Raw genomic sequence first — 26,849 nt, 5'->3', positions numbered from 1 at the left:
CCGTGTTATTAACTGTGTTTGAGGGCGTTCCCTGCTCGCCTCACAAACCACGCCTCCCTCACCTACTAGTTCTCTCCTGTTTGGCATCCCAGAGATGGTCCAAAGTGATTCCTCAGGGAAGAAAAGAGCGCAAATCACCCGAGCAGGAGCTGACGAGGAGCCGAGCCGCCGCTACACCCAAAAGGACTGCCTCTTAATTGCGCGTAATCTTCCGTTTCATTCATCTCGAGCAGAGGAGAAGACTTTGTAAATCAAGGAGCGCAGCGAAGGAGGGTGTTTCATCTCTTCGGGGTTTTTTTTCTGTTTCTCACAGTGGACTGTTTGCAAAAAAGAAACAAACAAAAAAACTGACATTTTGCTTGTGTTTCTGTCAGCTGCACCTTGATCCGGGGGACCGTCGCCAACTCAGTGCAGCCTCTCATCCTGCGCTTCCCCTTTCATCGTTCTTTGCGTTGCTCATCTTCATAGCTGCTGCTGCTGCTGTTGCTGCTTTCCCCCCCCATTCGTCTTTATATTTTTTTCCCTCTCTTCTGGAGTCGCTGACATGAGGTTGCAGCTAACCCCTGGATGCTGACAGCTCCCCTTTTTCCTTTCCACGTGTCGCGTCTTTTGTTTACTTTGAGAAACACGCGCGCAACTAAACGCCAAGTGAAACAGACCACGCCACTTTGCTCCTCTGACAGCGCGATCAAACAGACGCAAGAGGAGGGGAGGCAAGGGGAGAGGAGGGGAAAAAAGGAGGGAGCCACGGAGAGGAGGATAGAGAGAGAGGAGAGAGAGCGAGCGAGAGAGAGATAGAGACGGCGTTGAAGGTGCGTTTTGATGTTTGGCATCCACGAGAGCATCCAGAGGAGTGGGAGTAGTATGAAAGAAGAGCCCATGGTGGCCGGGATGAACGCGGTTCGGACATGGATGCAGGGCGCCGGAGTGCTGGACGCCAACACAGCCGCTCAGAGGTGAGCCCGAGGCGGCCTTGGCGCTGCGCTTCAGATCGGGGCGTGGAGAGCGAACCGGGGGGAGAAAGCGCATTAAGATGTGCGGTGTTAAAGACGGAGCGGCTGCATCACTTGGGGCAGCGTGCGTCCCCAGAGGACGTAGAGTTGTGGGATAATCACTGTTCCCGCTGGCATTATAGGGCTAAGTTTTTTTTTTTTTTTAGCTCAAAGTCCGACTTGGTAAAACACTTCATGTGGCTGAAAGAGATTTCTGGAGGGGGAATCACAGCTAACTGGGTTTAGAATAACTTTGGTCTGAAAAGTGAGCTGAGAGTTTATGTTCAGGCTCCTCGGCTCCCTTCGGTGGTTGTATCTCTCTTCTTCTTCTTCTTCTTTTTTCTAGGGTTGTGGTAAAGCAGAGCAGGTTACTTTGTACACTCTGCATGCATATTTTTTTCCCCCGTGCGGCTTTTCTTGCAAAATGAAATAAAAATATTGAATAAAGCTGGGCAAGTTTAGAATGAAAATAATCACAGTATGACACACTAGAGGCCTTCCAATCCATGAGAGCAGCTGACGTGGCCAAATTAATATAACAAAGCACATTTAAATATTTTAGTTGCAGCTTAATTTTATGGCTGCAAATTCAAATGTAAAGTGCACCTGCATGTGCAGAGCGTCTTTTATTGAATTAAATTACGCGTGCTTTTGGGGTGGACATTGAGTTTTTTTAAGCAGATCTCTGTTGTGTTTTGCCCCTTTTCCTTGAATGCATGTGTGTTTTAACCCGCGGTGGTGGTGGGCGCTGCTGCTGTGTGTGCTTGTGTCCGCAGCGGAGTGGGTCTTGCTCGGGCTCACTTCGAGAAGCAGCCGCCCTCCAACCTACGCAAGTCCAACTTCTTCCACTTCGTCCTGGCTTTGTACGACAGACAGGGGCAGCCGGTGGAAATAGAGAGAACCACGTTCGTTGACTTTGTAGAGAAAGAAAAGGTGAGTGTGTACGCTTAAACCATTTATTGTTATTATTTTTTTTAAATTACACGTCGGTTTTTATGAATAAATTCCAAACATATTGCGCACATTTCCGCGCAGCATGCAGTGATGTGTGACACGGTATAGTGGCCTGTTAAGTGATAAATGACCAAAGTAGCCAGACGCACACAGCAGGGATCACTGGTCCTAAAGGCTTCCCTGATGTGATTTTTACATGGGGTTTCCTGAAAGACTTGCCCTCTTCAAATCATTCTAATAATTATCACAATAATAATTCTTTATTATTGTAAAAATTCCTGCATCATTTTTACGCAAATTTCTCCTCACTGCCAACTTTTCTCCTCTCTTGCCGCTGCTGATATTGACTCATATTTTCCCTGACAGCTCAGCACAGCGTGCAGCCAGCTCCTGCAGGTGTTGTCAGTCGAGATATTTTCTGTTTTAAACAAACATCAATATTAGTGTTTGATAGGCCTAAAAATCGATCATGTACGGGGCTGATATTGACCTGTTTGCAAGTGGCGTTAAAAGAGAATGTTTTACGTATAAATGTGTGTTTTATTAATTAGAATTTACCACCGGCTTCTTTATTATTTATTGCATCCAAACGCCCCTCTGCTATTGGTCAGTAAAAACACGTCTAATATTGCGCAGTGATTTATTGGAGGGAGGCAATAAATATGCGGGGTTGTTGTAATTTAAAAAAAAAAAAGTTAAATGTCTGCAGGGGCATTTTAAAGAGTTTCCATTTCCAGTGTGAGGTAATAAAGTTGTAAGCGCAACTCTTTTTAAAGTTTTTGTTCTCTAAATATTGCATTATTCAGAGGCTTTTACATGTGGCCAAAATGGAGTAATTAAATCAGTTGGTAACTCTGTGAAAGTTTTTCTTTCTTTCTTTTGTGGACGCTAAAAAAATGAAATATGGTGATTTTAAATGGGATCCCACAGCGAGGGAGACGTAACATGTTTGTAATCTAAAAATATCAAGTTGTGGAGCCGCAGTAAAAGTCCCAGGAGGAGGTGGTTTGCTCGCTCTGACCGGGTGTGTTTGGTTTAATTTTCATAGGAAACGACGGGGGAAAAGACCAACAATGGGATCCATTATAGACTTCAGCTGCTCTACAGTAACGGTGAGTTTGGATTCCATAATTTTTATGGAGCAATAACAAACGCAGGGAGTGAATGATACGCCAAAGCAAAGTGAGGAAACTCTGGAAATAAATGTTACAGGAGGTCAGACCGTTGATTTTCATTGTGAAAGGGTACAATAGTGTTTTGTTCTATTTATTTAAATTACCGTGAATTATCAGCGCCGTGTCGTATTTGTGTGTTGCGTTATTCAGATTTTAAAAACTTTAAAAATCTTAATTACTTTAATTTTAATTATCAGGCATGTTTTATTTGTTGTTGTTGCTGTCCTTGTGCATCCTCCAGTAAATATTCTGTCTTCCTGGTCGGCCTACTTTGGCTGCAGCAATAAACAACTCCAAGCAGCTTAAATAAAATGTCTTTTTCACGGTTACTTTTTTTTTACTCCCTCGATTGAATAATTAGGTTATATTTGTTTTAATTTATAAAAAAAAAGGTGTGTTTCTTCCTGCTGTGCTCACGTTCACCATTAATAAATGTTTATGGGGTAAAATGAACAGGGTAAAGGCAGTAAATTCAATTTTTCAACCACACTAACAGCATGGCACAGAAAAACTGAAAGTCATTATTAACAGTTTGGACTCATAGTTTCCGTGAAGTGGCTCACAGGGGAAATCAGAATGAATAAAACTTGTGATCCAAAAGCTGGGTTAAAGCTTTTCCCTTCAGATGTGATGTGAAAGTATGAAAGCCGCAAATTGCATTTTAACATCTTTCCTTCTGTTCTCTGCAGGGATCAGGACAGAGCAGGACCTGTACGTTCGTCTCATTGACTCTATGACTAAACAGGTAAGAGGTTCTGGGTTTAAACAACAACAAAAAAAGAGAGAGAAAAAAACAAAGCTCCAAGAAATGTGCATCAGTTCGGTGGTTGTGCTGGTCTGAGTGTTGCCCCCCTACCTCCAACCGCCTCCCCCACCTCCTCCTCCTCCTCCCCCACCCTCACCCTGCTGCATGCCTGTGTCTGAGACCCTCAACTTCAGCACAGCACAGCCGGCTTGATAAACGACCTGTCTTACCTGTGGAATACATTTACAGAGGCCCAGAAAAGTAGAGGACATGTGTCCTCATACTCTACCTCTGCACAGGCAGCCAGTAAGCGGCGACGGTGTGTGTGTGTGTGTGTGTGTGTGTGTTTTATCAGGCTGTATGTACGTGTGCGTGTGATTGTGCGGATATCTCACTGAGGTGCAGAGGCAGTTGTGTGTTAGTGTTTGAGAGAGACAGTGATGCATGCCAGCTCACTCTTTGAGGACCTTGACCCTCATTTCCTCAATGTGAAACAGAACAAACTATCCCAGAGTGTGTTATGGCCAATTCAATCACACAAAGAAATACAGAGCAGCACATGTGGGCTGGCGCACACTGAGGGAATTCTCCGTTCGGATGAATTAGACAGCGAAGAAAGTAAACCCCCTTCAACGCTGTTTTGATATCAGGTCTTTTGTTTTGCCAATTCCGCCTCTAGTGCCATTAGGCTTGAAGAGAGTTTGCCTTAGAATGAAAAGAGTAGGAGGAGATGTTGTTTGTGTGAGAGCGTACGTGTTTGCATGTTTATCAGTGTGTGTGTGTGTGTGTGTGTGTGTGTGTGTGTGTGTGTGTGTGTGTGTGTGTGTGTGTGTGTGTGTGTGTGTGTGTGTGTGTGTGTGTGTGTGTGTGTGTGTGTGTGTGTGTGTGTGTGTGTGTGTGTGTGTGTGTGTGTGTGTGTGTGTGCCGGGTGATCACAGCCCTGGAGAGCATGTTGAGTGGGGTTGGAGGGGTAACCAGACTAGATTTTTGGACGCTGTGCTGTATGGACCAGATGGTGCACTATACTCCAGTCTGGCAGTCCAACTGCTCACTGTACACTGCATATAAACATACGTGCATGCACAAACACATATGCACATGCAGTAGTACACACACACACACACACTCACATGCACACACGCACACACAAACATACACACACATGAATTTCCCTCTTACTGTCTCTGTCAGAACAGAGCGTTCCTGTTCAGGAGGACTGGATTCCCACGATACACACATTTGCCAGATAGGCAAACACTGCTCCCAGATGAAAGAAACACACACACACACACATTTCTGTTTTTTTTTATTTTGCCCCTGCATTGTGTTTGAATTTTGTTTTCTTTCAGCCAAGCACCCTTAAAAATATAAATCACTGTCCTTATAAATTTCTTTGATTTTCTTTTTGCTCTCTTCAGGCGATCGTCTATGAGGGCCAGGATAAGAATCCAGAGATGTGTCGGGTCCTGTTGACCCATGAGATCATGTGCAGGTAAGACAAAACACACCGGGCTACGTCTCTCTTTTATTACCTGGCCGATGGTACAGAGCCGAGATCAAGATGAATGTTTTTCTCACTTTGGAGGTGTCTGTGTCGGTGTGAAGAGGGGGCAAAGACATGAGCAGCGCTGCTAAATTACAATAGAAATCTTATCATTTTCCCTTAAAGTGGGTTGGGGAGATGGGCCCTGGCCTATTTCTGTTGTGCGTCTCTGTGTATATGTGTGTGTGCGCATCCCTCTCATGTTCAGCTAATTAGGACAAGGAAAAGCTCATTACTCAAACCCATCCTCCTCAGTCGGTGTAATACATGCTGTTTGCTGTGTCCTGACAGTGAGCTATGTGCAGAGGGGGGCAGACTCGAATTACACATAAAATACAGACACACTCGCGCTCACTCAAAAGTAGTAAGCAGGCAAAACTCTCACAAGCCCCGTCGCATGCATTCGCAATCAATAAAAGCATCGCACAGCGTGGGACCGTCTCTTACAAGCCAGTCATGTAGAAGGACATGCAGAGTTGCATGTAGAAAAATGGCTAGTGGCAAAGCGTAGCCACTTCCTGGTTATCACACAAGGCAATTTAGACCACTTGTTTTCATATGCTGCAGGAAACGCTCGAGATCAGAAATCTGATCTGGCTCTCCAAGCCTCTTGTCCTGAGGGACTCGAGAAAGTAGGGGGAGGGTCAGTCTCTCTCCCTCGCTCTCTCCCCCCTTTTCTCTCCCTCTCTTTCTCCATCCCCTCCCACACACATACAGTAGATGCACACATGCAGTCAGACACAGGTACACACAGACATGCAGACGAGCAGACAGAGAGGGAAAAGGTAGACGCGGTGATACTTTTTTGGGGGGGTGGGGGGAAGAGGGAAAGGGGGGCTGACGGCACACAACACACTGTTACATTGTGCTGCAGTCAAATGATTCAGAAAGGACTCGTCACATCAGTATGCAACCCCCTTCTACCCAGCATGCACTACTCCCCAGGTCCAGTGGGACCACTCTGTGACCCACTTCTGAGGGAGAGAAAGAGCGAGAGAGAGAGAGGCGGGATAGAGGGAGGGGACGAGCACTGAGGAAAAATAGAGAACATAAGATGTCTGGCTGTGTGATGCCTGACAGAAATGGAGCTAACCTGAGCCCTGGAGGCTAATTCAAGTTTTTTATCCAGCCCCATTCAAGCTCGGTGCTTTAACTCGTCTCCTCCAAACTTTGCCTAAAATCGCCCTGCTGATCTCACCTACTGTAGTGCGAGAGCCCCGGTCTTACCTTGACGGGCTAAAACAGAAAATCCGACTCATGCTTCTGCTTGAACTCAAAAAAGTCTCACGCCCTTTTACTCCCGTTTCTCTTTCCTCTATGCTCGTCTGACTTCCTGAGCTGTGCCTTATCTCTGCTCTCTCTGTTGCTCACATTTTGGTGACTAACTCCCCCTTTGTCTCTGCCTCCCCTCATTCTCTCACCTCATCCCCCCCCCCCCCTCCCTTTACAGTCGGTGCTGCGATAAGAAGAGTTGTGGCAACAGGAACGAGACCCCATCAGACCCTGTCATCATCGACAGGTAAGCAAATTTCGCCCTTCGACCCCGGCCGACATGATGCTCAAAACGCGGCATGCATGACGGCGCAAAAGAGGAACTGTGTGCCAAACGCACTGCCAGCAAAAGTTGCAGAAGCATCTCGCAGCTGTGAAAAGAAATCACAACAAAATGTCACTTGAATTTCCAGTGATGTGAGCACATGAAAGCAATTTCTTGACATGCGATTTGGCTGAGAAAACGTAACCTGCGGGCCTAATAAAGCAGGCCACAGGTTGGTTTTCAGCAACTGTAATTGTGTGTGTAAGCAAAATGTGTGAAACAGAAGTAAATTATATTCCAGTGGTAAGCGTGTGAAGTGGGGGAGCAATCACAGAGCACTTAAGCTCAGCTTCAAGTGTGGTCAAACAGTGTTTGTGTGGTTGTGCTGATGACTTAGCTGATGAGTAGTTAGGGTTACAGCAACAGTCTGCGTGTGTGTTTCTGTGTATAAATCTTAGACGGGTGTGGTACCAAAGGTTGTTAGCTCCTTTTGACACTCGCACACACTTTTCTTTGAGTGTACGCCTTTCTCCTGCTGTCATAAACCACCTCGGACCGACGCTGCAGCTCCTGCGATTTACAGTCGGTCGGAAAAAAAAGCAAAGCCGCGCAGATTTACTGTCCTGCCTCTGCTGCATGCTTGTGTGTGGACGTACAGCGTGAGAGGAAGCATTTGTGTAGAGGAGTTCTTCAAGCATGCAGATGTAAGACTGGAGGAGATGCACGCTGAAGTGATTTTCCATGAAAGAGTAACAGAGTGGCCCTTTTTTTCTTTTTTGACTGTATTTTGTGATCCATAACTTTGCCAAATAACTGCAATGTCAGGTAAAAGTGAAGCACGTATTATGTCTGATTTGAATTTGTCGCATTTGAGCGTATTTGTGTGAGTGTTAATGAGGCAGTGACCTGTGCTATCTGATGAACACAGCTGTCCTGTTCTCGCTGCTGCTCTGTCAAAAGCTCCTCTTTACCTGTGTATGTATGTGTGTGTGTGTGTGTGTGTGTGTGTGTGTGCGCACAAGTTTGTGTGTGCGTGCGCCACCCTCATTCCGCTCCAGTGAAGCGGAAGGCCTCACCTCAGCGCTCCCTGAGACAGCTGCACCCCACCACGTGGCCTCAGACAACACGCCTGCCCATCACTCTGTGCCATTTTTCTGATTCTTTTTTTTTTTTTTTTTTTTGGTTGTTTTTTCCTGTGTGCATACTTGTTGAGTTTTCTCATCTGCGCACCCCGTCGCTCCGTCTTTTGCGAGGCGCCGGAAGTCGAAGTTTCTCCGAGTGCAGCCATCATGGCCGAGGCGGGACCGTCTCCCCGTGAACAGCTTCCCCACACCGAGCGTGTGTTGTGGTCGCTCGTTGGCAGTATTCCCCCGACGCCCGATGGCTCAGGTGTGAGGGCAGCATTAACGAACAACAAATTAGAACGGGGCGGGGGGAGGGAGGGAGGAAAACAGCAATATCTCCGCTTTCCTCTCCAACGAGCACTCTTTCTGGACAGGAAAATAGGTCAGGTGAGAGGAGAGCGGTTGGGGAGGGGGCGCTAGCTAGTTTTAAAGTGGGGGGACTGAAGGGGGAATAAGGAGAGGAGGGCTCAGGCGTTTGCTCATTTAGTACCAATATATTCTTGGCAATTGTAATAATCCGGGATTCATAAACAAACAAACAACTGTGAGGCTGAAACTGACTCAATTACCATGAGTTCCCCTCCTTCAAATTCATAAAGAAATACCATCAGCAGCCCCTCTCCACCCTTGAAGTTATTTAGTTCGTTAAATAAGGGCTCGTTAGCCCTCTGCTGTTTCGCAGAGATGATTAGATTTTACAGCCCTAATTAGCTGGGCTAGCTCTAACTCTTCTGGAAGAGTAATGGGTCTGATTGCCTAATTAGCTCTCTCTCGTTAAGATGGGAGAAACAGGCCACTGCAGCAAAACCGCAGGAATGAGGAAAAATAAAGTCAGCTAATGAGAAACTTATTTGATTGTTAGGAGAACAAATCTGGTACAGTGTGGATCGGCAGCGCTCTGGGTACTGTACACGCTCACCGGGAGAATCTCTCTCACCCCTGTCTTTATCTCGCCTCCTGTTGAAAAGAGAATTTGTTTGTGCTTTAAAGCATCTACAAGGAGCAATATGACTCCGATTTTAATTATGAAGCATATTTGTTTCGGCTATGATAGGGGAAGGCGCTTGAACACTTCTTAGATTTGTACTGAAGCAGAAAGAGACGCTCAACCACAGTCTGTCCCGCTTTGTGGCTGTTTTTGTTTCGGACTGTTGCGGTTGCAGCATCGTTCAGTTTTAGAAGTTACGCTGTCGTCTCTGACAGCCGTCTCTCTGCCGTCTGATCTGGAACAGTCAGCAACAGAGACGAAGACAAGCCGTGCCATATTTTGTGAAGTTAACCTCTGAGGTGGCGAGCTCTCGGAAATTCAGACAGACCTTGGCATGACATGTTGTGTATGTGCTTGACACTGGACAGGCGAAGCAGCTGAAAGGTGAGACGCTCCTGTGCGTCTCTTCCCCAGGGAAACAAGTGTGGTCCACTTTAGCCTCTTACAGAGACAGGATAATATGAGGGGAGCCCTTAACCCCCCAACCTCCACTTCCCCTTCTCTCCATCACTCCTGGTTAGCGTGGGGTTAATCATATGCAACCACTGCATATGATCAGTCTATCATGTGCACTGGATGGCTTTCAAATCGCAAACAGATTTCCCTCCCACCCATGCACAACTTTCCTTTCTCTCTGCGTGGTTTATCTCAAATTTTGTCTCCCCACAGACCTAATTTTGTTAATTTGCTTGGTACATCCATATAACTGTGGACAAATCTGTGAACCCTACTCGCTTTGGGGGTATGACTGTCCCTCCAGCACCATGTGTCCTCTCCTGCCTCCTACCACCTGTGTCCCGTGGTCCTTTCCTGCCCGTCCAGCTCCCACAGGCCTGCTGCAGGGTGTCCCCCAGGCAGGGAGAGCCTCTCTGGAGGGGTGGATAGAGACACTCTGCAACCAGAGATAAGCATTCACCGGTTAGCCATGCATAGCCCATGATCCCCCTTTCCACTCGCAGTGCTATAGGAGAGGCAACGGGGTGTCAAGTTTACATGCACGGACAATTCAGGTTTATTGCTGTTTTTGAGTGTGTGTGTGTTTGCATTTGCACACACTCCTGCGGCCCGCTGTTGATGTGGCTCATTTCCTTGCATGTGCGTCTGTGCTTGTGTATCTGCATCGATGTTGGTTATTTCCCCGGGAGTGTGTGTGTGTTGATAGAGGCCATTTCCTGATGAGTGTGTGTGTGTCTTGAGTGAAGAATGTCGGGCAGGAAGTGCTCCTCCCGGGGAGGGTGATGTCATGGCCGACGGTTTCCTGTTCTGTGAGCCAGTGGAACCGACTGAGTCTCAGCTTCACAGTGGGTAGTTTGCGCTCGCAAACCAGGTTTTGGTTCACCTTTCGCCTCCGTCAGGTCAGCACCTGGGGCCTGCTCCGCAAAGCGAGTTTACCTGATAAGCCAGGCTTATTTTGGTTAATCTGAATTAGTTTTAGGTTATTTCAGTCCCATAAACTAAATTCAGCGTCGTTCAAACTCAGTTATGCCTGAAAACTAACTTTGTACCAAAAAAGCTAACTATCAAGCTAAACATGAGTTGCTGTTTAACCAGAGTTCCTGCAATACTGATCCAACAGGAAAGCCAAGATTATACCACTGACTCTCGAGTGAGCTGCTGTATCATTTGACTGATTAACCAGCTTCACTCAAAATATTAAAAAAAAAAGGTTTACAGAAAAACAACCTATATATAAAATACCTTAAATAAATGACACTATAATAAACAATAAGATTTTGACTAAGTGTTCACTTATATCATATGTGGTGGTAAAAGTTTATGCTACTTGAAAATTATAATATTACTTTATTTTTTTGATATGTTTCAAAATGTGTTTGTTAATACATTTAAACAGTCTCAAAAAAGTAAACTTGAAAGTACTTATTTGGTCTTTTTTTGTTTTTTTTCCCCCAAAAATATAAATTAGTAAAGTCTGCAATTAAAGAACTAAACCTGTGTGGTACATTTTGTCAATCATGGTCTATTTTTTACTTGATGAGCTGATATTGAAGCTACGCAGGGCATTTCCTGTTTCATAGGCAATCAACTGAAATGGCATTTCTTGCACTTTTGTCTAGTTGTGTTTTTGGCAGCTGTATAACCTTTTTATGGTTATTCGATGTTTGAATTCTTCACATATTTTTAAGTGTAAATCAGTGTAAATTGTTTTTCAGTTCTCTCGTTCTGAATCGAATTAGCCTGACTGCTTGAACTTAAACTAAATGCTGGAACTTTTTAGCTCCCAGTGATTTCTTCGATTCATTCAAGTCAGGTGTTGGGCTTTAATCCCCACTTTTCTTCTCATGCTTTGTGGCCCCTGGTTTGTCGTGTTATCGAATCACCGGACATGTTCGGCAGGATCATATAAACTTTGTGTTGTGCAGTGTTCCGAACACAGTCTAATTTACTGATTGTTTGTCACCGTCCCTCTCATGTGGGGAACCCCCTCATTGTTTTGGTTGTTATGTTTGGATGCACTTCCTGGGGTGAGAGGTCATGTGTTGCCTTGGCTGGGCTAACGTGCACTAGTGAATAATGTATGTCATTGACTTTATGTCAGCCCTGCCAGCCCCCAAGCAGAGCCCACCCATGTTTAATTCATCCATCTCATTTGTGTGTGTGTGTGTGTGAGTGTGTGTGCCTGTGAAAATGTGTGTGCGTGTGTCATTTAGAGGCCCAGTCTGCACCTGTCCAGCCATTAGCCCCCTTCTCATTTGCATTTGATGCTAATGTGGTTTACTGGCAGCGCCTTCCGTCCCCTTAGCTTAGTTTCATTTTCATATCCATGACTGTGTTAGTGAGAAGGTGAACGCAAACTTACAGTACAGCTATCCTACATTCTTCTGACTGTATCTGCTGACACCTGAATCCCGAGGTCTTCATTGTTTGCGTTTCTTTACCCCCGTCTTCGGTCAGCTTTGTTTTTAATGCAGGATGGTTTTTGTTTCCCCCCTTTATTCCACTTTTCTCTCACAGTTGGCTTTCTGTTGTGTCTCTGACCAACTATCAGAAGCTTGACATTTCCCCCCGAGACAAAGAGAAGCTCGAAACAGAGTCATAAGACCCTGAGGGTGACGCCACTCAACTTGGTGGATTACATTATCTACTCTGCTCTTTTTTTAAAAACCTGTATGATCTTCCTTTAGCTTGATTTGGTGCTTTTCCTTGAGGGGTGGAGGTAAGAAGGAAAGGATGCTCATAGCACACACAGCCTCCCTCTCTTCAGAAGATTTTTTTTATTTTTATTTTGTTGTTGATGTGCTGTTTCTTTTTGTGCAGTCTTAGGGGGGACAGCTGCATTAGATGTTATGGGAGGCTTTGAAAAGGACTGGCCCTGAGCTGGTTGTGGTGTTTGTGCAGGGCTCAGGGGCAAAGAGGCAGAGTTGCTGGCTCATCGATATGCAGGCAGAACTCCCCTCCCTCAGGTGCTAGCTGCCTAACAAATCTGCCTCGCGCACACATAAGGAACACGCTCACATAGACACAGATGCAGCTCTCAGACAAACTCGGTGCACAAATACATATGCAGACGCACGCATGCCCAGTTTATAAGAATCCACAGGCATGCAGAAATATAGCATGCACACCGATGCACATTGACCCGCAGCTTTCTGCATCTGTTTGGTTGTGTTCTTATTTCCCCTGCGGTGCTTCCCCCCTCCAAGTGTTGGAGGAAAGTGTGTCCCCAGGGGATGGACGGCTACGCTGATTGACAGCAGGGAGTTTGGTGGTCCAGGAGCCTCTAAAACAGCCCTCTCACCCCCAACAACTGGCTCACTTTCATTTGCGAAACACCCCACAAGGAAAAAAAACACATCGTCCTCCACCAGAGTATACCCGGGTTTGCTTTAGGTTTGTCAATATGAAATGTCAAATTAAAACAAGTAATCTTTTCGTTTTTGAGGTAAGGAAACAATTAAGAACACATTGGAAATACTTTTTTAAAATTGTTGTTATTAATGCTTTAGTTTGTTTTTGTCATTTAATTCTTTCCCCAATAAACTAAACAGAGCTGCTATCACACTTTATAGGTAGTTAAGCTAATGTTCCCCAGCTGAATGCAGGTAGCAACCGGTTTATTAGGGCGCATAAAACGCAATTTACAAATGTCATAACAGTGAAAAGTTCTGGCTTGCATGACACAAGGAGTTTTTTGGCTGCAGCTACTGTAAATAGCCCTGTTGTAGCTCTATTTTCTCTGCAAACTGCTTTGTCATTACTGCTTGACATTCCCTGCTTGACCTGGCTGCTCCCCTTGGTTGTTCCCTCTGCCTTTGTGTTAGTGTTTGTTCTGTCCCAGAATGAAGGGGTTTGGCTGGCCAGAGCTGACCCAAATGAGTAGCGTCCTACTTCTCGGGGAGCTATTTCAGACATTTTTGGTGTTGGAAATTACCGGTTTAGGGAGATAGAGATAGAACGGGAGTTAAATAGAGTGAAGATATATTTACCATATGAAAGGTCTCATGTGTGAACGTGTGTGTGGCGCTGCGAGTGAGGAAAGAGTAACGTTTTCCAGGATTTAGTCCGTGACTCGCCCTAGAAGATGCGCTCAATTTGCTTTTCAAATGAGGCGTGAAGAGCATGAGTGTGTGCCTCTCGGTGTGATGCTATATATTTGGACGTGCATGGTTATGTGTGTGTGTGTGTGTGTGTGTGTGTGTGTGTGTGTGTGTGTGTGTGTGTGTGTGTGTGTGTGTGTGTGTGTGTGTGTGTGTGTGTGTGTGTGTGTGTGTGCGCACAGGAGAAAGGCTTTTGTTTTCCCACTGCGCTGATGTGTGTGGACAGTCTAGCACACAGCCCACTAAGTGCTCTCTCACAGCCAATGTGTTACATGGCTGCCTGTGTTGCTGCTCTTAATTGAATAGGCACACCAGCTCCTCTCAGTGAAGGATACTCAGGCCTCCTCTTGGCTGAGCCAGTGTGTCATCGAGCGGCGTAGCTCCGAGCTGCCCCGATCTCAGCCCTCGCCCGTGATTCATTGTTTACCGATTATTTCTGCTAAGTGAGAACGCAGACAGTATGCTTCATGCCAGCTTCATACCCCTTCCCCTCCTCCTCCCCTCCAGCCTTGTGTTTCACTTCCTATCAGCCAGTTTCCATTCCATCCCCTCCTTTGGTGTTTTACCTCAGCGCCGTGGCCCAGGATGTAAGTCCAGGTGTCCAGGATGAGTGTTTGTGACCCGCTGTGCCCGAGCAAGATGTATAGTCTGTTGATTGTTTTCCATCAATCTGTCCAGGAAGAATGGATCGCTGGCCAGGCGCTGTGAGCGGCGCTCTCAGTTTCACATGTCACAATAGAAGGAAAACCTGCACAGCATGGGGGAGACAGGGATATGTTGCGTGATGGTAGCAGTGGGATTGTGCAACAAAGTTATGACTCTTTAATCACATTCTGCTCATTTTAAGTGAGATTTTCCTTTTTTAATTTCTGGCATGATTCTTTTAAACAAAAAGAAAAACATCTATAGGCTACTTTGTTATTATATCACTCTCACTCCAAGTTCAACCTTTTCATTTCTGCTCTCATATTTGAGTTTTGTGACATTGAGCTCGACTAATTTGAGCAGTAATGTTAAGAGACGAAAGGGAATCTTCAAGGGAGCGTGTCTGCCATAATTAAACGTAAAGCAGGGACGTCAACACGCAGACAATTATGGTCAACAGCATTGTCCGATCAAAGGGACGATATAGTCTTACGCTCCTAATATATTCTTTTTACTTTGCATTAATCATCAACAAATGAGACCCAAGCACATGTCACTGTTCCACTTCAAAAAGTAGAGCTGGATTTAAAGGCCTTTGTTTGTGTTTATGTAACTCATGAGGGGAGACAAAGTAAGGCGTAGGCAATCGACTGAGACACTTTGTTGTTTTACACCGCCTCACCCCCTTTATGTGTGTGCTACTAACGTTGTTTGTTTGTTTACTGAGTGGCTTGACCTCGCTGAGAGGAATGTTCACTCGTTTCCTTTCTTCTGCGTCTCCTCCTGTGTTTGTCTCCCTCTGATTTTCTCCATCCATGTGTCTTTCTCTCTACTTTTCCCCTCCTTCTCTATCTATCTGCCCCTCTGTCTATGTCTCTTTTTCTTTGGTCCTCCCACTCAAAACTCCAGATTTAACTCTGAAGGTTTTTTTTTGGTTAATCACACTTGGAATCTTCCCCCCTCGTGTTTGAACGCTCTTCCTCGGCGGCGTGCTCTTCCTCGATCTCGGCGCAGGAGAGAGTCACGCTAATTATCCCGGTTATTGGCTTCTCCAACACAGGAGCTGTGATTTACATGAGGTGACATTCAGTTCAAACGCACAGACCTTTGCAACCTTTTTCTGGAAAACAATTAACAGCGCCGCTTTCTCCTCTGCCTCTCTCCTGTACCTTCTTTTTTCTCTCATGCTACACCACTCCCTCCCTCTTCCTCTGGCTATTGTCTTCGCACAAGCAGAGAAGATTTACTGCCTAAAGAATGAAGGGTGTGTGAGGTGCGACAGGCAAAATTGTTGGTGTATTTTCCCGAAGCAAGGGATTTACTTGCTTGTTAATTTGCAGTTTTCTAAGCAGAGTAGAGTTTGGAGGAGCGTTTGAGTGACACGGATGAGGTGTTAAGTTCAGTTTTGTAGAACTGCAGCTGATTTAGGTCTTTAAATTGTGTCACACACACACACACACACACACACACACAAAAAAATCAAAAGATTCATGCTTCTCCTCTGTATTCCCAAAGCTGACCCTAGAAAAATGAAAATGCACTCACTTGCACGCACACCTATGGACAGACGCATACCCCCACACAGGTACGTTCAAACACAAAGACAAACTTACAAGCGTGCCGTTAATGAAGCGCATCTCTCTTCTGTCATGACGCCCATGTTAGCATGACAAGATGTTTACACACACAATCACGGCGGCGCCTGTGATGTGGGCCGGGATGAAAGAGAGATGAGAGGAGAGGGAAAAAGAGGAGGCAGGGACGTGATAGTGAGCGTCGGGTATGGACTGCTTTTCTCTGTTTGACAGGAGGACAGTTGTAGCAGAACCCCACTGAGAGCCGAGAGTGAGGTACTGAGAGGCGAGATAGACAGACAACAGAGAGGGAGATGTACCTGGAGGAAAATATTCTAAAAAGGAAAATCTTCTTCTTCTTTTTTTTTTCTTATACAGAAGGACTTCTCTGAACTCGACCACATTCTCAAATCTGGAGGAAAACAATTAGATCCACCCGCTTCCCCTTGTCCTGCAGTGTAGATTACAAATGAGCAAACCTGGCATTTATCACATTACTACAAACATTTATTAAAGCTGGTTCCCCTCTAAAGCTGCAGAGATAACAGTGGGTAATTGCAGAGACTGGCTCTATTAGTTAAGTATGCCTAATGTCACTGCCTCAGAGCATTAATGGACGCCGTAGTATTATGTTCCTGCGCTCATTACCACCCCACTCCCCTTCAAACAGATACACACACACACACACACACACACACACCCTCTCCCCCCCTCCATTGACCCTGCAGCAGGAGTCTGTGCCACTCTAATGAGAAATGGAAAACACTACTCCGCAAGCTCCAAGACACACATACACACACACACACACATGCATATACACGGGCACATGCACACACGCAACGGGAGACATTACAAGGGGACAGAGGGGTACAACACTATAATCACACACGCCCAGGGAAACAATTGTGCCGTTATCAGAGTGATCACATTATAAAAGTTTAATAAACAGCAAACGGCCTAATGGTGAATTAGCCTGCATCTGCCCTGTGTTGTGCCAGGCTATAATTAGTGATTTAACAGAGACAAACAAATGTTTTTAGCCGCAGCTTTTCACAGTCAACAGATTTTTAGCAGGACATAAATTAGCTCGTTTGTCCCGCGCTGAAAGAGAACGGAGGACGGAGGCTCTCGCGGGGTCTGTGATCTGGACTCCAAAGACACCAAAAAGTCACAGACAGTCGCACAAACACTGAAGCTCTCTGAAGAGGGGAGTTTGGCTCGAGCCCCAGTCTGCTTTTCTAAGTGCCACTTGAGATGTGTATGGAGAGAGGCGGATGGGTGCTTGAGATTGTTGAGGAGGGAGAGAGAGAATGAAAGGGTGGGGGTGTGTAACGTAGAAAAGAAACAGGAAGACATGCTGGTGAATGACGTGGAATAAGACAAGAGAGGAGAGGAAGGGGGGGGGAGAAAAACCTTTTCCCTTCTCTCCTGGACAAGAAGGAGTAGCGCATCTATTTTGATACGTGCGTTTGCGAGCATTTGCATGTGCACATTTGTGCGCGGCGACATGAAATCGATGACAATTTATAATTTACAATCACGAGGACCTATCACTTTTTATAGGACTTCCATCCTCATTCATCAATATTACATCAGGACCCAGACTCTGGGTGTGAGGGAGCAGGAGGGTGAGAAAGCGGCTGAGGAGAGAGAGAGGGAGAGAATATGGCTTTGGTCCAGAGTGTGCGTGTGCGTGCGTGCGTGCGTGCGTGCGTGTGTGTGTGTGTGTGTGTAGTGGTGGTGGGGGGGAGTGTCGACAGAGGGGGAGGACGAGGGCATCTGCTGAGGTTGTAGAAAACATTGCTTCCAGCATACACAAATGTGCAAACGCATACCCCACCTTGTGTGTGTGTGTGTGTGTGTCTGCATCTGTCCGACTGTTTATGTGTGTGCATGCATGTGTGTGTGTGTGTGTGTGTGTGTGTGTGTGTGTGCATTTGCCAGCTGAGTGACAGCTTCGTATTGATCTGTGGGAGGCCCCGGTGTCATTAGACCCAGTATGGACCAGCAGGCACACGTGGAGGTCAGGGCACGGAGTTTGTGCATGTGTGTGTGTGTGTGTGTGCTTATGATTGTGTGTGTGTGTGTGTGTGTGTGTGTGTGTGTGTGTGTGTGTGTGGAGGACTAGGGGACCAAGTGTTCAGTAGTGACAGGCTCAAGCCTCTGAAAGAAAATCAATCGTGTCATAAGAGGAAGGTTTCCTCTAGCCTCCTTCTCCCCTCTTTCTTCCCTCCTCCTTATCCTCCTTCTCTCATCCTTCCCCCCCCCCTTTTCTCCTTTCATTCTCCTCATCTGGGAGGTTGTCCACAGACTTCTCCACTTATACCACATTCCATCTTTCTTTCCTTTTATTTTTTGGAGTCTCTCTGTTGCTGCACTCCCTATTGGGTCAGGACGAGGGGGTTTTGCACATGTGACGTGTGGATCAATTCGAGGTGTTACCCCGGCAAAAACGGAGCCATTAGTGACAGAACTGATCCTGGATCAGCCCTCATTAACTAAAAGGGCATGGGGACTGTTTGTCCAGATAAAAGAAATGACCCCAAAGCAGGGCCAATTAACTGAGAGGGCAGAGACTAGTTGAATTGATGGCGCGCGCTATTTTGTTTCGCCGAAGTTTGATTCGAAAAGAAACTGATAAGACTTTGTTTTATTGTGAATCTAAGCTGTCCTTCAGTTATTTATCATTAAGCATGAGCACGCACACACACACAGGGCAAGCATCCACCTGTTCTACTCTCCCCTCTCTTGCCTGAGGGGACTAGTATGGTAGATAACAGTTTGAGTGGGCCTGCTGCAAAACACTAATCAGACCTAACATTGCCTAATTAGCACAGAGTCCACTGATTGGCTTACAGCAATAATTAACACAGGTGAGAATAATTAGCTCCCCATAGACCTGTTTGTGCCTGTGTGTGTGTCTGTGTGTGTGTGTGAGAAAGAGTGAGTGTATGTGTGTGTGAAGGATGTTATTATGCAGTCTTGGTCCCCAGTGAGACTGAGGAGGCAGAGAGAAGAATCAAACTCATTACTGAAACCAGGCCAACCTGTGTTAGGTGCTCTGCTTTCCCACACCCAGAGAATTAGCCACGGAGAGATCCACCTCCCATTTCTCCCTCTCTCTCTCTTCATGTATGTGTGCTTGCGTTCTCTCCTTTCTCTCCGTCCCTTTCCCTACAGCTTCCCCCCTTTACCGATGACTGAAGGTGCGTTTGAGGAATCTCACCGCTAGGTGAACCTGCTAAGATAAGATGAAACACAGACACGGGGCATCCTTCTATCATATTCTGTCTCTCTGGTGGTCTGCTTCTCTCTTTTATCCCCCGCCCAGCCCCTCTTTCAATCTCTCTTCAGAATAGTAAGAACAAAATGTGTGTGGGGGGGGAAATGTTGCTGAGCGCGGTCTTCCTCGCCATATAAAAGGGTTGATCACATAACCCATAAAATTGGACACCATGATCTGCTAGTCATGGCCTGGCAGTGTAAAGAAGAGCCCAAAACACGCTCAGCCAATGCCTTGTGTTGCCTTCCCAAGACTGAGAAAGATAATGAGAAAGAAAGGAGAGACAAAGAGTGGAGAAAAAGGGGGACATTGTTTTGCTGAAAGACTGGCCGTCGTTCATCAGTCTGTAAGCAGCATGGTGTCCTCCATCTCACTCTCCCTGGTTATTTTTACCAAAGTGCTGCTTCTTTGATCAAGGCAACATCACAGAGAAGAAGACGGGCACGCAGACATTGAGAGGGGGTTAATATTGGAACACAATTGACGGCTTGTCACTTTTAGCTCCGAGGCACCAAACATTGCCGAGTAGTTAGTTAGGTGCTACAGAGGGAGATAGAGGGGGGTAACACACACACACACACACACACCTATGCACACACGTAGTACACCTCCACAGCTTTTTTTGTGCTAAATAAATAACAAGCAACGATGTAAATTGGTGTTTTCCTGGAGTGTGCGGCTGCTCCTGGGATGTATTTTTCATGTCAAGGCATTTTAGAGTGGTTTAGGAGTGCAGGATGTACGGGTAATGAATTTAACCCCCCCCAAACTGTGTGTAAACACACACACAAACATGCAGCTTTGCTCTCATACATATACACAGGGAAAAGGAGTATTTACCTGACCACAGGTGTACCGCAGCATTAATACGAGGCACATTCAAACTGATTCCCGCCTCCATCTCCCTCTATTACACAGTTGTTCTCCACCCACCGGGATCCAGGGAGGTGCCAGGGGCGACATCAGCCTATAACCATAAACTGGTAGAGACACAGTGGGAGAGGAAAGCTCATTGTTGGCTGACTGATCTCCAGTCTCTCGCTGACAAGCCTCCCATGTTCGCTACGTTTGTTTTTTGTTCTGTTCGCTCGTGGTAAACACTTGCCTCTCATAACAGGCAGCTACTACCTCTGTCACAGGGAGGCTGTCAACACAACGCCTGCCCGCACTGTTACTTCACATCACTCCTGAGCTACACGCACACATGCACGCACACGCACACACACACACACACACACACACACACACACACACACACACACACACACACACACACACACACACGAGATGTATGTATGAGCGAAATGGATGTACTCAAAGGCACCTTAAATGCATATAAGAGCTGTTAAAGCGCTGTTTATGGGAGGCATTTGCATAGTTTTCATAGCATTTTCAGTTTACACACACACACACACTCACACACACATTCCTAAGCTGCACTTTTCCACCACAAATACTCTCAACATGCCTTCCTGCCTTCAAAAAAATATATATAAATAAATAAGAATAAAATGAAAGAAGGTTGATTGAGGCAAAACAAGGAAGGCTGTTTTTTTCATATTTCCTGTTTCAATAATTAATATGCATGAGTTTTATGGCCGCTTAAGATGCGATCAATTATTCATTAACAGCATGTTAATTGCATCCACAGTCGTGAATATTTAACCAAACACTAAATCAATGGGGTCGAATGAGCAGCAATATGGACATTTTATAAGCTTTGCCAAAAATTAGGTTAGGCTTTAATGAAAACGGCAGAGAGCAGATTGAAAAGGGACAAATGCACAGAAAGAACCAACTTCACAAAAGGGAGTTAATGTTAGGAAGCAGACAATATGAATAAATGCAAGGTTGTTGACTCGTAATAGTATAGTCCGTGACTCTTAGCCTTTTCTTCTGCTTTGTCTGTTTTTTTTTCCTAATCTCCTCCTTTTTTAAATGGAGAGGGTGTAATCTCTTCATCTCTGCCCACTGTAGCCAGCCTTTTTCACTCTCAAAGACTCCAGACTCCTTTGTCCTGGATCTTTGTGTGTACGTGTGTGTGTGTGTGCAGTTCGTGTTTTTGTGCGTGTGTGTGTGTGTGCGTGTCACAGCAGTGTCTGGACAGTGACATTTCTCTGCTTGGATAACCATCGCGCCCTCTGTCCCTCTGTCCCTCCAGCCATGACGCAGGGTAATGTCACCTGTCAGTCTCAAGCTCCTACTTACAACCGCTCTCCCTCCCTCGCTCTTCCCCGCCTCCGCCCCCCGATGGCTCGCCCCTCTACCTCACCCACACATGGAGCATCACCATCGCCCACCGGCCTCTCACCATGACCCAAGCTTCTCCTCCCCTGGACCTCACCTGGGAGACAAAGCCCTCACCGTCCTCCCACTCCTTTTGTCCTCCTCTCCACTACCTCATATGACTCCATATCCTCTTGCTCTTTCACCACGCTCATATCCAAATGGCAAACCCCGCACCCCCTTCCTCCTCTTCCCCTCTTTACATTTGCCCGCAGGACTCTGGGATATGGCATGGGAAGACAGCACATATAGCGCACGGCAAAGTCAGGGGTGGGAAGTTGACTTCTTGCCTGGGCCCCGGCCTGCTCTGCGCCTGTTTTCAATTACTCTCCCTGCACTGGCAGGGTGGAGGTTTATGCATTATATGGGAATGTAATTGACTATAACTGCCCTCTTAACATTAACCAGGTGTACTAGCTGAGTGTGTGAGATTAGGCCCCGGGTCTTGGCTGTCATGGTGTGTGTGGACTGTCTATGGGGTTGTGTTGTTGTTGATGTATTTATACCCTGCTCCTGTGAGGTGCTGCCCATTAGCACCACATTTAAATCTGGCATTTTTTCCTGTGCGTTTCCGTGCGCGCTTGTGTTTCCGTGCGCGCACGCCGCTGCCACTTGTCCCTTTGTGCGAGTTTGATCATGCATCTGACTGCGTGCATGTAAGAACGAGAGGGAAAGTAAAGAAAGAGGCAGGATACAGATACAGCCCGCTTCAAGGGGGGCCTGACTTTACAAGGACAAAGTCAAAATGGGCCCATTCACAAGGCTGACACGCTGTGATTTGTATGTATAGTGGTGTGCAGCCTGCGGGGCACTAGCCCAGGGGCTATCACAGACACCCAGACCAGTGCACCAGCAGGGGGAGGTGATGGAGGCGAATGGAGGCAGAGAAAGTGTATGTGTGTGTATAAGAAGAGGGGTGTGTGGTGGAGGAAAGAAAAAAAGCATCAACAGGCTGTCAATCAAGCCCGAGCCACAGCTTGTCACTCTTCGATAGAGCTCGTCCGGGGGAGAATGGGAGTCCCTGGGACCCTGAGAGGAGAAAGGAGGAGGAGGTGCTGGAGGGGAGATGGAGGCAGCAGGGAGGAGGTGACTGTCTGTCTGTCTCGGCGACTCAAGCTTGATTTGATATTTGATAGCGAGCATGAGGCATTTGAATGCAAATCTATTTTGATTGTCTCACCGTCTGATAGGGTTAAGAGGAACCTATAGGGGATATGCATGTGTATCAGAGGGGCCGTTGGGGAGACACACAAAAAGAGAATTATTCAGATGGATTATATTACTCACCAATTCACTTGCATTAGGCCCTTTTTCCTCTCAAAGCAATATAAAGCTATTTAATCAGTATAAATATAAAAGGTAAGGGGTCAGAAATGTGGTTGTGTGGCGGTCCTCGGCTCCTTCAGGTTACAGCAGGACTGATGCTGGCGCTGTTTATGTGGAAAAACTTGGCAGCGTGTGTAAACATGGTGTACATTCTTGCGTCCGCATTTGTAAATGTGAGCTCGTGCAGGATAATTATGCTGCCTGTATGCATGGGGAGGATTGTGTTTAAAAGCAAGCATGCCAAGTAGGTAGACAGACGGACAGATAGATGGATGGATAAAGTCGGTATTACTGCAGTATGGAAATCCGAGGCTCAGTTCCCTCCCAATTAGAGCAGTGACTTCTGAAATGCCATAATACCCATTAATTAGCAGGCTGCTATTTTCTCAGTGATTTGGCTAATTAGTCTGCGAGGCTCTACACTATCTGGACCATTATTATTGGGCTGAAGCCATGCAAACACACTCACGTACGCACACTCGTGTTTGGGGTTGCCGCGCAAACACGAGCGCACACGCCGTATACATACCTTGCAAATGAAAGAGATAAACATGCAGCGCACATTGCGACAATTTCCCACAGTTGAGTGACCCTAATTTAAGTGACACCATTATATGCTTCAGTAGCGCAGCATGAGTGAGTCAAAGCCAAAGACGGGGGTGTTGATGAGGAGTTAGACACCACGCCGCCCTTTTCTTCAACTGTGTGCTCCCTGTATCATGGCATTACATACTGATAAAGCCCAAACAGAAAAGTAAAACAACCCCATCCTCCTGTGAGAAACAACAGGGAGGCATTTCAGACCCCCTCCCGTAATGACTTGGCATGTGTGTGTGCCGCTCTCTCCCCTCTTCGACAGTCCATCAGTGTCTCCCACCGGACAGACAGGCCACTGACACAGCACCATGAGGCCGGGAAACCTCTTCAATCACTCCCTCACTTTTCCCTCTCTGTCAGGCAGCAGAAAGGCGTGATTGATCTGTTGTTGCTCCATGGTGGTAAAGGAAAGAAGTTGTGTTGGAGTTTTTTTATTATTATTAAAACAACAACAAAAAAAACGCCTCCTTTGTGTGACAACCACTTTCATAAGTTTATTAATCATCTTCATCAATAATGCAGCCCTGCTGTTGGTCATCTTATGGCGCGTGTGTGTCTGCATGCCTGTGTGTGTGAATGTGTCTCCCGCACTCCTCGCAGCCCAGTGAACTTCATAAGTGTCCCATCACCACTTTAATCAAATTACTTATGAACCAAAATTGACAGTTTTCATTAATTATAAAGGATTATTCTAATTGCGATTCAAATTTATTCATTTAGAACAGACGGCATTCAGTAATGTTTCAGGAAATTTGCATATTAAATGGAGAGGGTAGGCCATTAGCTATGCTAATGTATGCATGATTCCTTATTTTGTGATTGGTGGGCCATATGTAGCAGGCTGGGGGTGTGCAGGTGAGGAATCTAGAAGGAGCTGTAATATGTTTGATAAACACAGAGGGACGCAAGGCCAAAACACGCACGTGCACATGTATACGCACGCACACACACACACACACACATGTGCTGTAGGAAGCCATACATCTCTGTTCAGCATCAGTCTCCCTCTGTCTTTCCTCCGTCACACACACACTCTCTCTGTCTCGCATTTTCTCAGTCTCTCCCACTCTCTGCTTCCATATTCCTCCCTCAAGACCCATTGGAGGGAACAACTTTTCACCCGAGAACAAACATGGCACACTAATTAAGTTTCTGATTTCTGATCCTGCTGCATTTAGAAACATAACCTTGAGCCTGTGCACAGTCACAGTCATAGTTATGATTTAATACGGTGCTTAAATGGAACAAAAAGAAAGAACTTTTGCAAGCGGAACATTCATCCCCACAATGTATGGGGCTGGTCCTGGGTTGACACAATGCTCTTTATCAAGCTATATATAGTCGATGCATTATGCATTAAGTTTAACATGTGCTTAAATCAACACTATTCAATATGAATACATCAGTCCTCAACTAAGGCAGAGAGGAGAACAGTTAGGGTAAATGACTGCGCGGGGAGGTACGCGGGCGAACATAAGCACCCGGTCACACACACCCTTCGGCTGTGCGGCGGTGTCTACCCAGGCTGATGACAGGGCCATTATTCACTGGTCAGTCCCACGAGGGCAGGGTTTGGGCCGGACAGGGTAGCACAGCGTCCCAGCGTTGCAGGACAGCGCTGAGGTGAGAGGGACCAGGACCCGTCATTACTCCCGTGGTCTGGGGGCCTGGAGCCTCTCTCGCTCTCTCTCTTTGTCTCTGTCTCGCTCAGATTAATGGGCCAGGCCCGACAGAGGAAGTGTTTCAATCAGCACCGCCTGCCAAGATTGTCCATCACCCAGACAGCCTCTTATTCATCATGGCTTTGATACACAAACACACGTACGCACACACATGCACAGACATATATTTGGTTGCATTTCCTCCCTCTGGTGCTCTGGTGTAAAGTTAGCCCACAGGTAGCGATATTATCAGGCTACAAGTTGTTGAATCCAGCGCTCCCTTCTCTGTCGCTGTTCCCAAGCAGGAGAGATCTCATTCCCTGTCTTCTTTTTTTTCCCCCAATGCTTCCTGCACTATTTCTCAGTTGAATTTTGAATGATCCTTTTCGGATGAAATGGATGAAACACAATTGGTTAAGTGTCTCTGGGACTTCTGTCCCCAAGCTGGGACTGGAGCTCCGGCTTCAGGGGGGAAACGAGGAGCGATCTCTCCCAAGTGGTGTTTCTCCCCGAGCGGCGAAGTCACGGCGAAGATCCCCCCGCTGACCCACTGTCTCCCTCCTCCAGGGTCCATTTGTTCTGAGAAATATTTAACGATGGGGCAAATTCAGCTGACATGACATGCACACACATCAAGCAGATAAAGAGGTGGATGGGACGATGCACGGAGTGAGCTGGAAATGAATTTTTCAGCGCAGTGAGATGTTCTATTTGAATAAATCATGACACTTAAGATAGACATGAGGGCAGTATAAAGGTGCTCACCACTACTTTGAGTAGTAGCACTCCAAAGGAATGGAGTGAAGTGTCTGAGTCTGTGAGATGGCCTCTCTACATCCATGTACCCCGATGTTTGTGTGTGTTTTTACATATTTTGATTTGTGATATTTTCTGTATTCGATCAAGTCGTATCTCTATCTGAATCTATGTGTCTACCTATCTGATAGTGCGGCCTGTTGAACTGGATGTTTCTCTTCCAGTCTTACCTAAACTGGGCCACCGCTGCCTGCTTCGGTCTGTGTCCGAGGCCGAGGGCCAGGCCCAGAGACAGACCTGGTTCTGGATTATTAATGTCCCCCCCTGTGGAGACGGGGCCCCCTCCCCCACCCAGTGCCCCCCTACACCCCTGGGGTCAGCCTGCATGGCTCCTGGTGCAAGGCCCCCTCATAAATCTCCCTAAATTAGTGTGTGTATGTGTGCGTGCGTGCATGTGTGTGCTTCCATGCTTAAACGTATACTGCAGGCAGGGAGACAGGTCACCACGAAAACAAGCCAGTCAGGCTCTTGGTTGAAGTGTCAGTGATGCATGGCGGAAAGAACGAAAGAAAGAGTTGCAGAGAAAAAGAGAGCGAAAATGAGAAATGAAACACAGGAAGGAAAAGAAAATACACAAAACAGGAGGTGAGGGAGATGTCTGATTCTGTGAGAGCGTCGGACTTCACTTTTAGTTCACCCGCCTATTTGTTACTGCGTTTTTTTGTTTTGTGCGCGCTGTAATGTTATATTTGCTTACAAATATTTACACTTAATTTGAGCTCTCCTCTGACTTCATTAGGATCGATTTCCTGAACAAATCTTAATGCTTAATTGCTGTAGTGTGGGATCCTCCATCCTTCTACCTGCCGAGATTAGTTCAACATGTCCCACGGTGGTAACAGGCATGGGGAAGTGCTGTTGTGTCACTTAGTTAACCCCCGAGACAAATGGCTCCCCTCCGGAGCACAGTGAATTACACACCTCATGAAGCATATTAGGAGCCAGACACAGTGCTTTTCTTCTGGAGATGATCTGTACAGCAGAAATGGATGGAAGGAGCGAAGAGGGCTGAGTTATGGCATCACCCGCAGCCATTTTTACAGCGCA

The 26,849-nt window shown here is 46.4% G+C and overlaps 1 protein-coding gene across 6 annotated transcripts in view; it reads left to right on the top strand.

Moving 5' to 3' along the window:
- Positions 1-26,849, top strand: part of ebf1a (EBF transcription factor 1a) — a 55,880-nt gene continuing 29,031 nt past the window's right edge. For 4 of the 6 annotated variants that reach the window (XM_022214037.2, XM_022214036.2, XM_022214033.2 and 1 more), the window contains exons 1-6: positions 2-956; positions 1,769-1,925; positions 2,995-3,058; positions 3,811-3,866; positions 5,285-5,358; positions 6,860-6,928. In XM_022214037.2, coding sequence (XP_022069729.1) covers positions 823-956; positions 1,769-1,925; positions 2,995-3,058; positions 3,811-3,866; positions 5,285-5,358; positions 6,860-6,928 — 554 coding nt within the window. In that variant the 5' untranslated portion in view covers positions 2-822. Of the gene's footprint in view, positions 957-1,768; positions 1,926-2,994; positions 3,059-3,810; positions 3,867-5,284; positions 5,359-6,859; positions 6,929-26,849 lie in introns of all 6 variants that reach the window. The other 2 variants (XM_051954497.1, XM_051954498.1) reach the window with 1 other exon arrangement.

This window comes from Acanthochromis polyacanthus, chromosome 10, assembly GCF_021347895.1.
Source record: "Acanthochromis polyacanthus isolate Apoly-LR-REF ecotype Palm Island chromosome 10, KAUST_Apoly_ChrSc, whole genome shotgun sequence".
NCBI classification, from domain to species: domain Eukaryota; kingdom Metazoa; phylum Chordata; class Actinopteri; family Pomacentridae; genus Acanthochromis; species Acanthochromis polyacanthus.
Note: the sequence above shows the minus strand (reverse complement) of the source record. Positions and strands in the feature narration are given on the sequence as shown.